General features: G+C 42.6%; 1 protein-coding gene across 2 annotated transcripts in view; it reads right to left on the reverse strand.

Moving 5' to 3' along the window:
- Window positions 1–8,863: 8,863 nt before the first annotated feature.
- The window catches only part of wnt7bb (wingless-type MMTV integration site family, member 7Bb), a 36,939-nt gene continuing 29,991 nt past the window's right edge, over window positions 8,864–15,811 (reverse strand). For both annotated transcript variants that reach the window (XM_074634272.1, XM_074634271.1), the window contains exons 3-4: window positions 15,480–15,751; window positions 8,864–10,138 (exon numbers count right to left, since the gene is read on the reverse strand). In XM_074634272.1, coding sequence (XP_074490373.1) covers window positions 9,659–10,138; window positions 15,480–15,751 — 752 coding nt within the window. In that variant the 3' untranslated portion in view covers window positions 8,864–9,658. The remainder of the gene's footprint in view (window positions 10,139–15,479; window positions 15,752–15,811) is intronic.

Consider the following 15,811-nt stretch of genomic DNA (forward strand, 5'->3'; position numbering starts at 1 on the left):
TATACAATCTATGGCTTCAAGTAATGCGTTTGTGTCCGGCAAGCCAGAGCACGGACCAATCAGTGTCCTGTGAGGAGCTACTGGCAGCTAAGGGCGTGGCTTAGGCGTGTATAATGACACAAAGTGGTCACTGCTCGTTCCAAACAACAATTGCGGCTCCTGAAGAGGTTAGCGTAGACGCTGAAATAGCGTCAGTTATATCAGAACTGGAGAGTATTTCTTCATTAAAAGAAGAGCAAAGAACGGCACTGAAGGCTTTTCTTGATGGAAAAGATCTTTTCGCTCTTCTCCTGACTGACTTCGGCAAGAGTTTGATTGACAGATGGTTCATCCAATCACCTGCCAAGTATTTATTTATTGAAAGTGCCTGCCCTTTTCCAAACTGTTTCCAATGACAGCTTCTCAGATGGTTCTGTGTAACAAACAGCAGTTAACTGGCTGGTTGCTGTAAACGTATATTTGATGGACGGATAACAGTGGTATCAATCTCTTCATCTAACTCTCAACAAGAAAGCAAATAAGTGTCGAACTGTTGCTTTATTGGTTTAGCAGTGCGGTTAACCAGCCCGGCCTCACCAAATGGCGTTTGAATGACAATGGCAATTTGTAAGTCGTGCGTGCAATAACAACTCCGTTCTTGCTTTCGACGTAGTCTGTACTGACTGCAATGTAAATGCATCCATGTGAATATGTTACGTAATAAGTTACGTTGGCGACGTGTTTTCCATACTTTGTTTACGTACATACTTTACTTAGTTTAAATACATATTTTAAGCCCAATCATGATGTTTTTCCTAAACCTAACCGAGTGGTTTTGTTGCTTCACGCTAACGACGTGGCGTTAAATGACATGCGAAATGCCTAATGTCCTTAAAATGTTGTGCTATTTATATACCTTTGATATCAGGTTGGGTTGACTGAATAACTAGACAGGTCATTTAAAAAAAAAAAAGAAAGCTGCAGGTTTTCCCCGACTACCGGCTGGATCTCCTCTCTAGATCTTGTCCCTGGTAACTCTGGTGGGGTATTAAGAGAAGGAGAGGAGCTTGGAAGAGGACTGTCAGTGCCAGAGCTTTGCCTTAAACAAAGACATGTGTTACCAAAGGGATGTCAGCCTGCCCGCTCCCCGGCACTGTGTAACTCAATCTCCCCACATTCTCATCCACCGAGGGGGGTTCTGAGGAAGAAAGGGTTAAGTATGTTGATCAAAGGCTCAATGATGGACCAAAGGACTTCTCTAGATCATCAGTGTGACCCCGGTGCATCCATCAGCCATTAGGACGTCAGGACTGCGGCGAGGCAAGGCCCAGTTGGTGTGGAGGCAGTGAAGGGGGGTGCGGGGGGGAGCTGAGGGTCTTTTGGGAGCTGGGGTGCTGACGGGCCTGTGTGGTGGATGGGGAGCTGGTGGGGGGAAACGGGACCCACAGAGACAAGAAAAAGAGGGGAAAAACTGGGAGGAGGGTTTGGCGGATTAAAGCCCCAACCAGCCTTTAACTTCTCCCAAACCACACGGAGCTGGTGTCCAATGCCCTACATATTCAAAGGCATGTACACTAGCCCACTTCCAGCCGGTGACACAGATGGAGACAGAAATATACAAGCGCCGGGCAACCAGTTTCTCTGATGTTGCTTTCCATGCGGTGCGCTCTGCTGACAGACCGAGTTAGCCGTCAACTCTCTGAGCGGGAGATGGACAAGTTCACTTGTGTTAAGCAAACTTTGTCACCATGCTGCTCATCATTACCTGCCACAAACCCTTAAAGTCTGGACTCCTGGTTGGGTTTAACACAGCTGAAAAAGCCATTAAAAGTAGTAAGATAATTAGCTTGAACAACAGGACCCAGTGTTTTCTCAAGGCGCACTTAGCGACATGTTGAGTTGGAGCTGTTTGTGTGTTGTTCCGGTGACCTTCCATCCCCATGGAAAAGCGAGGGATTCAGCAGAACTTTCCATGTATGTGACCCACATCATGGAGCCTCTTCACCTCCACCACGGCTCTTTCCACAGGCTAGACAGGGAAGGATGATACACTGGCACTGAATCGCACTTTGGGTCGGCTATTCCTGGACTATTCTCTGGAGCCGACTCTAAAGTGTCGCTCTTTAGTGGAGCAAAAGAGTAACCGACTGCTGATTTCCAGTAGCAACACTAACTAACTCTGCTTCTCAGTGAGCTTAGAGACGAAGTGAAGTCGAGCAAATGACTTCAAGACTGATTTTTGGAACTTGTTGACAACACTTGCGTGCTGTGTAAGTTAACCAAAACATTAAAAATGCCAATATTTTCCAAATGGCAGCTGTGGAGTGTCAAGTTCTGTGGTCTCAGCTGTGTAGCATATTGATGTTGTTTTATCAGAACACATCATTCAGAGCACAGCACTTGGAGCCTTTCTGAGTTGCTATGGTTTGGACGGAGTAAATTCTTTGCAATTTTGGTTAAGTTCGGTTTATTATTTGCAGCATTAACATGAAATGCCAAATTCAATTTGCTAAGAAGATGAATCAGGGTTTAGAAAAAAGGAATTGCTGAGCAATTAGCTGTAAAGATTCATGCTGTGTCCTTGGAAACAATACCTCAGTATATGTTAAAAGCAACGGGACATGGAAAATGTATTTCCAAGATGTGATTTGCGATCATCTTTGTGAAAATTGCAATTTGCTTCTTCCAGAACGTTTGTCTTCTGCTTGAGGGTGAGGGGTGAAGTGCTAAGAAAAGGGCCATTAAGGGTCTTGTAGTTTTTCCCCATAGGTGGAGTCTGCTTTTAGAACCCCGACCTCACTTCGTGAAAACAAAACGTGAGGAGAAAAATAACCTCAAGGAGAAGCCGTGGCCGAGCCGACCACTGGACACCGAGCAGCACAAAAGCGCGTGTGGGCCGTCCTCGAACTCCCTCCGCCAAATGTCTCCACGTAGAAACCCACTTCCATTAGGGATGTGTCTCACACACCAGCAGACACACACACACACACGTAAAACTGGCATGCAAACACAAGGTGAGGCGAGCAGACAAATAAAATGCTTAATGCCCTTTTAAATCTACCGAATGAGCTTTGCACACACATGAACACAGCAGAGCCTGGGGTTAGACCCATCCCATCGTCTCAGACTGCTGATGCTGTCCTTACTGTAGCTGTGAGGCCTGAGGGCGTCACCGCATAAGTATTAACCTCGCTCATATTTTACAAGCACCGCTTGCTACCCCAGTCCAACATAAACAGGTGTGCGCGCCAAATTGGGCGTCATGACTCCCTAGGCTAATGTCTTGTCTGCTTATATATAAATATATATATATAGTCAGAGCGTTCACTGCTTTAATATCTGTGAATCTAAAGTTATTTACAGACATTTTTGAACCTGTTCAGTCAGAGCCATACGTAGACGAGAAGTTGCTTCTGTCTTTATACAGTTGTCAGGGGATTCACACCCAAACTCTGTTGCATCTTGCCTCTTTTTTCTTTTCATTTAATCACCATGCACAGTCTTTGCTATTAAGTTTGACAGTTGATTTCAGTTTATTGCGCCCTGCATGCTATTTTGATATGACATGGAAGATATTCTGAAAATGGATCTCTGTGCAGAAGAAAAAACACACAGTTCTGCAACAAAAAAAACATCCAGGCACGCACCAGAAACGGAGACACACGCTGTGCACATTATTTGGACAATGCAGTTGCAGATGGATGGAGGCAGTCAGGTAGCGTTCAGAGTCCTCAGTCTGGGGTCTTTGACGATCCCCACTTTGCCTTGTGGTCTATGATGTCACACAGGGCTCTGCCTTTGAATGGCCATGTGTTCCTCACCACTAATATCAAACAGATGATGAGAAACCTCCAAATGATGGTCTTTCGCTAAGACAAGCAGTCAAAACAAAGTTAAAGGAACACAGAAAAACACCAAGCGATCGCATGAAAAAAAAAAAAAGAAGAGACTATACGTTCTTAATTGCTGCAGGCTGTGTTGCGGGCGGCGTTTAAACTGTATTGTGTGTTCTTCTGCTTTTGTGAGGATTTTAACATTTTAAATGAGCATGATCGTGGTGCAAAGACTGATTGCATTTCTGTCCAAGAGATGTTTTTTTGCAAAGTAGTACTCCCATGTTGTATCACCTTAACCAAAGCCTTCACATCCTGGAATAACAAACACGACTTAAAGGATTGCCCCAGAATAATCCGTCACCCATGGGACCGTTAAACATCCCCTTTCCTCCACTGACGAGAAGTCTGTAATTGAAGTGCGGCGTCTGGAAGACAACAATCCTTTTCTTCTCGCTTGGTATCTGGCTAATCTCAAGCATCAGCTCAGAAGACCTCTGACTCCTCCATTTTTAATTTAATCCCTTCATTTGGGCATTTCTTCTCTTTTTTTTTGCCACCTTTGCTTTTCTTCCCCCCACACCTCCACTCTTTCAGATCTGTGTCTTCTTATCTCTGAGAGGCCAAGCTCCTGATCCGAACGTTCCTGTCTCACTTTGCCAAAGTTATAAATTACAAGAAGAGGCAGAAGGTTGGAGCTGATTCAAAAGGGATTCGGGGGGGCTTCTGTCACTTCACAAAACAGGGAAGAAAATTAGAAAAAATGACTTAGCATAAAGCAATGTCGCTCTCGACAATAAAAAATCGGAACTAAAAAGTTCTTTTATATGCCTTTGGCTGTCCATTCAATTACCTAGACGGCCATTATAAATTCTCTTTACTGCAGATAGTAAAAGGTTTTGTCAGCCAAGTGAGGACGTCGCTCTGGAGGATCGACCTGTTCTGAGCTTCTTTATTGGCTCAAATCATTTGAGTTTTCTGTCTTTCCAGTTCTCTTCAATCAGTGTAAATGAAAATGAACTTCACATCCTCTTTGGAGAGAAGCTTTCCCAAAGCACTACAGACCTGGATATGTCTTGCCAGTGAACTCTGAATAGCAGGATCATACCATAAATTAGCATATAGTTAATGCATGGCCTTGGCAGACGTAAGCCACATCCTTTCCAGTGATGTCAGTGGTCACGTTACCTCCCAGAAGCATTAGCCTGCAAGAATATCTCCCAATGAACTAATGATCCTGACACCCAAACAATAGCTGCTTTAGAAGACACACAAACTGAAGACTCTGTTTTTCTATCTCATATTTTTTAATGACAAAATGTTTGTCAGAAACAAACTGATTTATTTTTCCTCTATCCAGGGCATAGTACGGGGAGCTTATGCGGTTCCGGTCCCCAGGGCTTCAGACGACTAACAAAACACGTCTTACTTCTGCTCTGCTGCCTGCCCACAATGCTTTTCACATACAGGAGGACGAGTGGGGAGCGTCCAGCGAATGAATGAAATAGCATGGCTCTCTTTCACAGGGAGCTGGATGGAACCACTGACAAGCGATCATGTCCAAAATAGTAATTTATGAATGATGTAAATTATCCCTCGCCGCCTCAAAAAAATCCATCACTTTTGACGTCTAGAGAGCGAACATGATGAATTAACCCTGGAATTATTCCTACAGTTAGCTGAAAAGTGTTTCACTATATCTTTATGCTTCGCACATCGTCCCTCACTTGGTCCGACAGCTGCTCCTACTTATATAGTGTACCCACTCTTTCTCCAAACCACTCTCAATTAGCTCCTCTCCTAAATAACCACTCTTTTCACTTGCAGTTTCCGGCTACACATGCACCTCCTTGTTTCGCCGAGCCATCCCATCCATCTCAAAAACACCCTCACAAAAGAACTACACTCTTGTTTGTGTGTCTAAAAACAAGAGGCACACTGAGCCACTTCCTATTCACATCGGGTCATTTGCATGAAGGTCCTCTTCCCCATTTAGTGACTCCGAACGGCTCTGCCAACACAGAGAGAGTATGAGGAGAGTGCTCGAGGTAGTCATCCAGCATCCTAAATCCTCATTCAGTTTATCGTGAACCGTACCACATCACGCTTATATATACGCTGCTAATATCATCTGCCGTTCCAACCACAACAGAAAGGAGGTAAAGAGTTACTGCGGGTGTCATAGGTGGGTGTGACCACCCACGTCCAACAGACCCAATTACCCCGAAGAAAGCAGCATGGGTGCTTTTCATCCTTAAAACAAAAAAACAATTCCAACTTGATGAATAATCACATTTTGCAGAAATACTAGGGGTTTATTTTGTGGGTAAAATAACAGTTTTCCATAATCCTTCTTGCCGTTTTTCCTTCTTCTTTCTGTGTTTCTGATCATTTGACACAGACATGGAGAAGACGCTCCTTTCCATGCTGGGAGAGATAATTGACTTCTGTTCCGTGCGTGCCACAATCAAGACAGAAGACCACAACGCATTATGAAAATGCGCCTGTGTACAAAATAACGTCAGCGAGTCAGCACACTGCTTGATTTATTTATTTTTGATTTTTTAATGATTTATGCTCTCCTAATGCATTTGCCAGTTACTATATTAAGCGTGGTCGGAATGTTTGAATAACAGACTTCTACATGAAGTTTGGCTTCGGACCTGGACACACACAATGACCCGATTTAATGTGCGTGTTTTTCTTCGCAGGGAGAGAATTTATGAAAATAATAGCTTTGGATATTTGTTGGAACAGTCGATATGGGCAACTGAACACTGAGCGGGAACATTCTTGCACCGACATGCGTAGAACAATAAAATGAAGAATGTGGATTCCTGACTCAGGGTTCAAGGATAAACTTTCTCGTGTGTTTCATAATACGACTCATCATTCAATTAAAGACATTTTATGTGTGGAAATACATCCTTGTCAAAGGAAACATTATTATTTTATATGAAAATATAAATGTCAGAATGAAACTAGATATGTTATATTAATAAGTTACTTTAATTGAGTAAATATGTAAATATTTACATGACAATTGTGTTTGATGCATCTGAGTGACCCCTAAAATAAGTTAAAGACTGATGCACGTACAAATATACATGCAATAGTCATGCAAAGTGCAAGACTAGGCTACGTCAGTCTCTAAATCTCCAAAATGTGTGGTTATTATTAATGTGCAAAAGTTATATAATACATTCTAAACCTATCAATTAACCAAAAGATAAACTGGCCTGGTGTTGTAGATTAAAGCTGAATAGACGGCAACAACAAAACAAAAAGTGGTTATAACATAAAGTGCAACAAAGCACTGCACAGTCTCAGCCCAAAGCCACATGTTAGCTTAGCCTCTTTCATACTGCATGAATTAAAGGAGTCATTTGACATTTTCGGACATTCGATCAGTCACTGTCTCGCTGACGGATGAGAAGATCGATACCACTTTCATGTCTGTGCGTCATGTTTGGAGCTATAGAGCCAGGAGGCAATTAGCTTACCTTAGCATGGTGAAAGAACTAGCTTGACTTCATCCAAAATTCAAATTAATAATAATTTATGGTTTTACGAGGGGGGTTAAATGCTGTAACGATTTCTTGGAAGGACAACTCCAGAGCGCTCTGACTTTCTGGGGTCACCAGCAACCAGCAGAGACGCTGCACAGAGGTACTGTAGTTCATTAAGAAATAGTTGAAGCACCTGACCCTCGCTCCTATCAATCATGATAACACTGTGCTCACCAAGTTAATAGCAATTATCTGGGAATGCCGAGACATCACTAAAAAGGAATTTGGCTAAAGTTATTTGGAAGAGAAAACAAAGGCAAAGGTGGACGGGTGGGTCAAAAAACATTGGACTAACGCCCAGGAGACCGGTGTTCGTAAGTCAACGTTGATTTTTGTCACGTAACTTCCATACTTAAGTTACGCCACATCCGGAGTTATTTTAACCCAAACCACGTTCTTTTCCTAAACCTGACTGAGTAGTTTTTGTCACAGAACATCTGTACTTTAGTTACGTCACTTCCGATGCGGTGCTACTTAACCACGATCTTTTCCTAAACCTAACTAAGTAGTTTTGTTGCCTAAAACAAAACAAGTTGTTTTCTGAGAAGACCGAAGTTTATTTTGAAAAAAAAAATTGACGCTGGACATTCGTATGAAAACGCACGAAAAAAATGAGGAATAACTTTTCGTAAGATATCATACGAACTGTTGTATGAGAATATGTTGAGTTGTGCTGTGCGCTCATTATAATCTACATTTTGTCTTTACCAACAAAGCAGTTTAGATAATCTGGGTGTGCCCAGATCTCAGCAAGTACTTTGGTTGAGAACAATGTTATAATAACTAATAGAAATGATATCCAAATCTCCTAAAATAACATCCAAATTGTAATAAAAGTGGAGTTATCCTTTAACATTGTAGCAGAACAGAGCTAATCTAGCCGAGAGCAACATTCCCCTTTGGCATAGATGAACCCAAGCTAGTGTGAATCATCAAAACATAACTTCTTTTATCTCTGTTATTATATGCGTGGGTGTGTAGTTGTAACTATCATCATTCCAATGACCACAGCTTTACAGATATTGTTTTTTAAATGAACTATGTAACTATCTCTTTAAATTAAAGGCAGACTGCAGGCTCAGCTCCAACCGATATTTTAGCAATGAACTGCCAAACTGAGTCAAATGGGAGTTTATTTAGTTCTCATGAGTCGTATCTGAATAGAAAATATCAGTGCAGCACTCGACAACACATCCAGCAACATATCAGCTTCATGTTTAATGAATCGAGGAAGGGTCTCTGCAGTTAAATGACTTTTCTTGCTACTGTCTATTGATGGAAATCCAAATATAGATGTTACTGCTTGGGGACTACAAACACGACAGTAAAATAGAACCAAGGTGTTTGAATGTGAAACACACTGTATACTTTTTGTTGTCAACACACCAGTAGCAAAGAAACTTTTTTTTCTTTTTAAAAGAAAATATGTTTTAGGGATGGGGGGGGGGGCATTTTCTAATAGACACACATTTTCAGTCAGAGTTTCTAAAAAGTATTTTTCTTTACACTTAGTACAAAAAAAGACATCTCTACCCGTTAGTGCTTCGTTTTAAGATACTATAACATAAATAAACAATTTATTTTCAGTGTTCAGAACAGACAGTTCCAGTGTGACTGGAAAACTAACATACTCCACCATATTCCAGTTGGCAGCAGAGGGTTTAACAGAGTTCTCCACTCAGATTTTGGCGCACCCCGACGCACCGTACTTACAAAATGTTCTTCATTTCTACAAAACCTCCAACAGAAGCCCCGGCCAATTTGGGGGGGTCATTCATGTCAAGATTCACTTTTGCTCCCCTTTAGTGACAAAAACCCTTAAAAGTTTTCAATCAAAGACTTGACAAATCTCTCCCAGTCACCCCTCATCAGCTGCTGTCATTTTGATCAACTCCAGGTTACTGTGTTTCCTCTCCAAGCACGAGTCTCTTGTGAATTTAACAATTACAAATCCCAGAGTGCAAAGCACAGTTCCCAACGAGGGCCTCATTCATTACCTGTAGTCCCAACTCCACCGCGGATACATCAGTACATGAGCACAATCTCTATGTGACAGTAAAGTTCTGGGGTATTACCTACTGATATTTAGCATTTACTTTCTGAAAAGAAATTAGATAGATTCTGCTGTGCAAAACGATGCCATGAAGAGCTGATAGCGTAAAATTCCATTCCTTTTATTTCAAAATCTCTCACTGGTCCACGTCACACTTTTTATCTCGCTCGCTCGAGTCTTCCTCGTTCAGCTTAGTCCTTGGCGCACTGAGTTCCTTGCGTTCCTTATTTGCAGGTAAACACCTCCGTCCTCTCGCTGCACGTGTTGCACTTGACGAAGCAGCACCACTGGAACTTACAGTTGCACTGCCACACTTTGGTGTACTGGTGTGTATTGTAGCCCCGGCCGCAGCACATAAGGTCGCAGCCGTCCGTGTGTGGCGAGGTGCGGTTGCACAGGCGTCCCTGGGTGCCCACGCTCCCCGTGGCCGCGTCCTCCTCGCAGTAGTTGGGCGACCTATCGATGTAGACGAGGTCCGTCTCCATGGGCTTGCGGTAGCCCTGAGTCTGCTTCACCTTGAGGTGGGTGGGCTGGCGCAGCCGGCTAGCCCGGACTACCTCCACGTGCACGGCTTCGTTGTACTTGTCCTTGAGTACGTAGCCGATCTCTCGGAACTTGGGAAGTGTAGTCCAACAGGTCTTGGTGGTGCAGGAGCCCGAGACGCCGTGGCACTTGCACTCTAGCTTCATCCTTTCTTCTAGTACCTGGAGAGTAGTGGAGAAAACAAAACAGTTGTAGGTTTGCAGCAAATATAGACGTGGAATTAGACTCCCAACCCCAAATTAATAAAAGGACAGACACCAAACCTAAACGAAGACAAAAAAACATTTCTCAATAACCACCGATGGTATCTGCAGATAATTTTAGTTTAATTTGTCCAGGTGTTGACACGTCCCAATATAATGGAGGCAAATTTAATTTGGTGTAGAAACAACTTGCACAAGCTACTGACATTTTCCAAGATGAAATACATGTTAACATCACTCTAAGCTTGTATTGGTGTAGGAGCTGTCGAAATCTCTCTATTCTTCATTTCTGCATTTCATAAACATTGACGGATACATTGTTTGAGTAAAGAGGACACTAAACATTGGATTTATTAATGGATAACGTTTTGTGTTGTGCCACTATGTAAGGGGAAACAAATGTGAAATATGTCAGATCAACTAGACGTTGAGGTGTTTACTTGATTTTTTTGTGTAAAAAAACAGGTGGCAAACTCCGGTCCTGTGAAGTGAAGCCGATGCGGAAGTGCTCTAAACTTGCATTTTTTCTACCAGCCAGCAGGGGGCGACTCCTCTGGTTGCAAAAAGAAGCCGAATTAAATAGAAGTCTATGAGAAAATGAGCCTACTTCTCACTTGATTTATTACCTCAGTAAACATGAGTTTATGGTTTCAGTCGCTAGTTTCAAGTCTTCTTCAATACAGCATGATGCTCATTTAGTAAATTATGGTCCCATTTAGAGTCAGATAGACCATAAAGCAGGGTGTGCTTTAGGGCGTGGCTACCTTGTGTTTGACAGGTTGCTTATTCAGCACTCAGTTGAACTTAACTTCCCCCCTCTTGTGTCTCTTCTGGTAGTAAAAAAAAATAACATGGCAATGGCCAAAAACCAAGATGTTGACGGCAAAAATGACAAACTCAAGGCTTCAAAACCGTAGTCCACAAACCAACAGGTGACGCCACGTCCACTTCTTATATACAGTCTATGGTAAAAACTGTGATGGCAATGCAGCATTCCTTATCTGCATCCATGCTTCTATAAGTTGGTGATTGTGCAGGTGGTTTAAACTGTAAGTTCAGTGCATTTACGCCACAGCTACTTAAATCAAATTGCCAACCTGGCTTGAGCGCAGCCTGACAGATCTCTGTGGAGTATGCAAATCAAGCATACTTTAATTTTCAGTCATGGATGACATGCTGTTACATGTCCTGTGGGAGGGAAAATTGCACTTACTGGTAATATTCCATCCTGTAATTTTGTCTACCTTCCCTAAACCACATCAATGGCATAGAAAAATACACATGGCCATCGTACAACTATCAATCATCTCGGATAATTTGAGTCCAGATGATTGTGTCATTAATTGTGTTGCACATTACAGTACAAAACAAAGACAAACTCAATTAATTGTTTACAGCTGGACAAGAGACTTGAGGTTTAGTTGACTGCTCAAACAATGTGATAAATAGAAGAAAGCAAAATGTTGCCACATGCATGAAAGTGGATCACAGTTATAGATTCAGATGCTTTTAGTCAAAGAGTCATTTTAAATGCACTAATGTTTTTTAGGTTATTCCCTTACTCAGAGTTTCTCTTTGAGGTTATGTCCAACATATGGTACACAGGGCAGAATGTCTTCTCCTTGAGGCCTAATCCCGGGGCATATGGGAAATATTGTGTGCTGTCGTCAGTATTTAAGTGTCAATCCTTTGCCCCGTGGGACTAAGAAACTTATAAACCTCAAAATAAAAACTGTACCCTCTTCAATTTCTGCTGAACCGTTCTCAAAGGCAAAGGAACAGAGGAGAGAGGCGATGGAGTTCGAATGGGTCACATTAACACGTCTGTAATAGTCCTGACATGACTCCTTTAACCAAACTAGGAACCCCTCCCCCCCCCCCCCGACTTGCTTGAGCGAAGCGCGTGTCTTTGTTGTATAAGATGTAAGTTTGGTTGGCAGGGCATTTTTCCAGTTCCAGCTTTTTCCTGGCACCCCGCCTCGCCAGAAGCACAAGTCATCATTTTCTATCAGACACTTACGAAATGTACACAAGAGTTGTTCAATATCTCTCGCCTGTCTTGTCCACGGACTCATGTGGTCACAGTTTCCCCGATTTCAGGACATTTGATTGAAAAAACATGAGGCTCCGCCGACTTCATAAAAGCCGGGGTCAATCTCGCCTCACATGTTGATTCAGAATGAGGATTTCCAAAAATGTATAGTGCGAATAAACCACAAGGAATGCCTGCCATACGGAGTCTGACAGATGCATGGAAACATTTACTTAAACTGTGTCCATCAAAAGGCTCTGTTCCTTACTAATTAGTCCAATATGACCAGATTCCCATCTAAAGATCACTTGTCAAACACGTAGCCCCCGACGCATGATGAAAGACCTTTTACAGTATTCGGTTTAGTCACGGAATCTATTGGAGTTATTTTATTGTTTTCTGTTTCATTGATGCTTCTTATCAGTGATTAGAAAACTCTAACTCAGCTGGATCCCATTGGAGGAACCACTTCCTCCCTCATCAGAATCAGGATCAATATTATCAGCTCATTTGTCTTAAATATATTGGTGTTGAGGTTCTTTGTTATATAAAACTGCATAACACATGATACAAGAATGAGCGGACCTCACTTGCTGTGGGCAGGGAAAACAAACAGATTCTACACAACTTACATGTAAACTATATTCTTCACAATAAAGAAAGCCTAGCAGAAAGGGAAACATAACCTTCTGCATAAAATAACCAACAAAGGTCATTTCAAGTGTCTCGTATCCAGAGAAAATCCACATGCGACTTAATACAATGGCAATCTGTCCAGGTTTTCCCAGGTACCCGATTCAATTGTTATCAGCGCACTAAATGTGCATTATCAGTCGTTATAAGCCTCATAGATGTGGGTCAGTAGGGGCCTGCTACACCGACTATGTTGCATCAGTGAAAGGGAAACTTTTAAAGCAACACATTCTAACAAGTAAAACTGAATGAAACACAAACAAAAACAGCTTGTTTGGGTTTAGGCAACAAAAGTACTCAGTCAAGTTTAGGGGAAAAGATTGTGTTAAAATATCTACGTTTGAAAAGTGAAAGTAAAACTTAAGGTGGTGAAGACAACTACACGTTGTTGGTTCCCGTGTGAACCCCGGTCTCCTGGGTGAAAGTCCTGCGTTTTGACAGTCGCTAGAGTTCACTGTCTTCTTCTTTTGTTAGAATTTGGATCGCCCATGTGAATAGATGATAAAAACCTTCTAGTGGGTGTAGCAGGCCCCTTCTAACCCACATCTATGAGGCTTAGGACCACTGATAACCCCCATTTAATGACCTGATAACAGACTTTCAGGCTCCTGGTCTGAACACCGGTCCAAAGCCTGGTGGTAATCCACCAGAAGCTGTTTGATAACTGCCAAGAACGCGAGAAAACACTAACTTGTGCAGTTTCATTAGCTGTAAACAATAACGGTGAGCTAGCTAAGAACTAGCCATGGACTACCACACATTTATGGACTATGAGCGAGACCTTTCAGAGGCTAAGACCTCTGCATCCTTAATAACCTCTTCCAGTCTAAGACAGATTCCGGCTTCTTACTGTCTCAGCAGAGAGGAAATCTGACTTTCGCACATCCTCCTAGAATCCCAGTTTCCGAGCCTCCAGAGTGAGAACAGCAACAGTGCCAACTCCAACATGCCAGCAGCACCCTGGCATGCGGCACAGACCCTATCAGTCTGCTGTGTTAACACCGCCATTGTCGGCCTGCTTTCACACCCTGAATAGACGCAGTCAAATGGCAGTGACATGTTTTGGTATTGTGCGGAGAACTGCAATAATATCCTGTTCCTGACTTTACACTTCATAATTCCATGAAAGGAGCTGGGAAGAGGGGATGGCGGTCCTCCATCTGGCAGCCCATTGGACGGGCCCCATTGTCCCAGTGGACACCATAAAGCCCAAGTTATTAATTAGATCCATTTGTCAACATAACTTCATCTCTTCTCTTTTATTTACCCCTCACACTCGTTCTCCCTCTCTCTGTTCCTTCCCTCCGCGACTGCTCTGGGATGACTAATAGCAAACAAACACGTCCATGGTGAAGTTTGCCAACGCGCTCTCTCTCTCAGAAATGAAAGACGCCCTCTTAGAATATGTCAATAATTGGCTGAAGCAAAACAAGCTGCTGAAAGGCTAACTGGGTGATCAATCAATCAGCAACTTGGTCAATCACAGTCCTTTGTCACATGACTTTAAGCTCTTTATCTGGGACTGTTTGCTCTTCTGCAAAGGAACACATTAACGCACGCATGTGTGCATCAAGTTAGTCAAGTATTGAGTCATACAATATTTCGTTTAAAGGAAGATTAAGAAAGATATTTCATGTCATCTTTTTTCAAGGATTCACTTAAAGGATAATTCCACTTTATTACAACTTGGGTCTGATTTCCGTCATTTTGCCCATTATTATTTCTATTGTTTACAATAACATTGTAATCACCAAAGTCACTGCTGAGATCTGGGAGCGCAGCAACAGCACTACAACAAAGTAGTGGCAAGAAACATGAGCAGTAAAACAATCTGCCAAGCTGTAAACTGACTTGCTTATTTTTCATACTTGTATTTTGGGTTTCTACTAGAACATGTTTACACGCTTTAATGTTAAAAAAAACACCGTACTTTTCTCAAACCGGCTGTGCTGAACCAAACTCTTCAGACTCCGCTCCAGCTCCGCTCTAACTAGCTTTGTTTGAAGGCGTGCCAAACTAGCCGCTAGTCAGGTATTATGCAAATGTGTTACTTGGTGACATCACCACGTTACGGAAGAAAAGGCGGGACTTCAAGCGAGGCGTTTCAGGTAGTTCAGGAGGAGTGTTTCTGTGGGCGAGAGTAACCTCCTTTGGCGTGGACTTTGGTCTTTTGTAACTTTGCAGACCTTTTACATTTACAAAAAATGAAGTACTATATAACACACTAAAGGAAAGGGAAAAGCAGGGTATAGGTCCTCTTTAAACCGCTAAGGCATATCTAAACCACTAAATTTGGAGATGTGAGTGCACCCAAAATGTTGGTAATAATCCTTTTATTGTAGAGGAATATTTGCAGCATCAGTTGCCTTGATGAGTACAATGTTATTATCACTGATGGGAACAATGGCCAACAATACAAAAAGTAGATCCAAGCTGTTAAATCAGAATTATCCGTTAAATCAGGTCATTATTTTCTTAAAAGGTAGAATGCGACTTCAAATACTGTTGTTCTCTCTGGCTGACTTCTGGTAAAACACAAATAATCTGAGATGATGGAAAAAACAAACTCTTTACCTTTCTCCCTGCCTCATTGTTATGTAAGTTCATCAGGCGGCGTGGGGTCTTTTTAATCTCGCGTGCGTCCACGAAGCGGCGGGAGAACTCGATTCCGTACTTGATGTCGGCCGAGCAGCCTCCCCACTTCCAGCCTTCCTCCTGATTGTAATAGCCCTGCTTCTCCCGGTCGCAGCCGCACTGGCTCAGGTTGCCCTGGCTGCACGCTGCCGTGATGGCGTGGGCCACCCCTGCTGCTGTGATGGCGTAGGTGAACGCTGCTTCCCGACTGCCTGAAAGAGGGGAAGAAGAGGTCTTTTTTTTAGAAATATTGGGATGAGATGAGATATTAG

This window comes from Sebastes fasciatus, chromosome 4 (assembly GCF_043250625.1).
Source record: "Sebastes fasciatus isolate fSebFas1 chromosome 4, fSebFas1.pri, whole genome shotgun sequence".
In the NCBI taxonomy this organism is placed as follows: Eukaryota; Metazoa; Chordata; class Actinopteri; order Perciformes; family Sebastidae; genus Sebastes; species Sebastes fasciatus.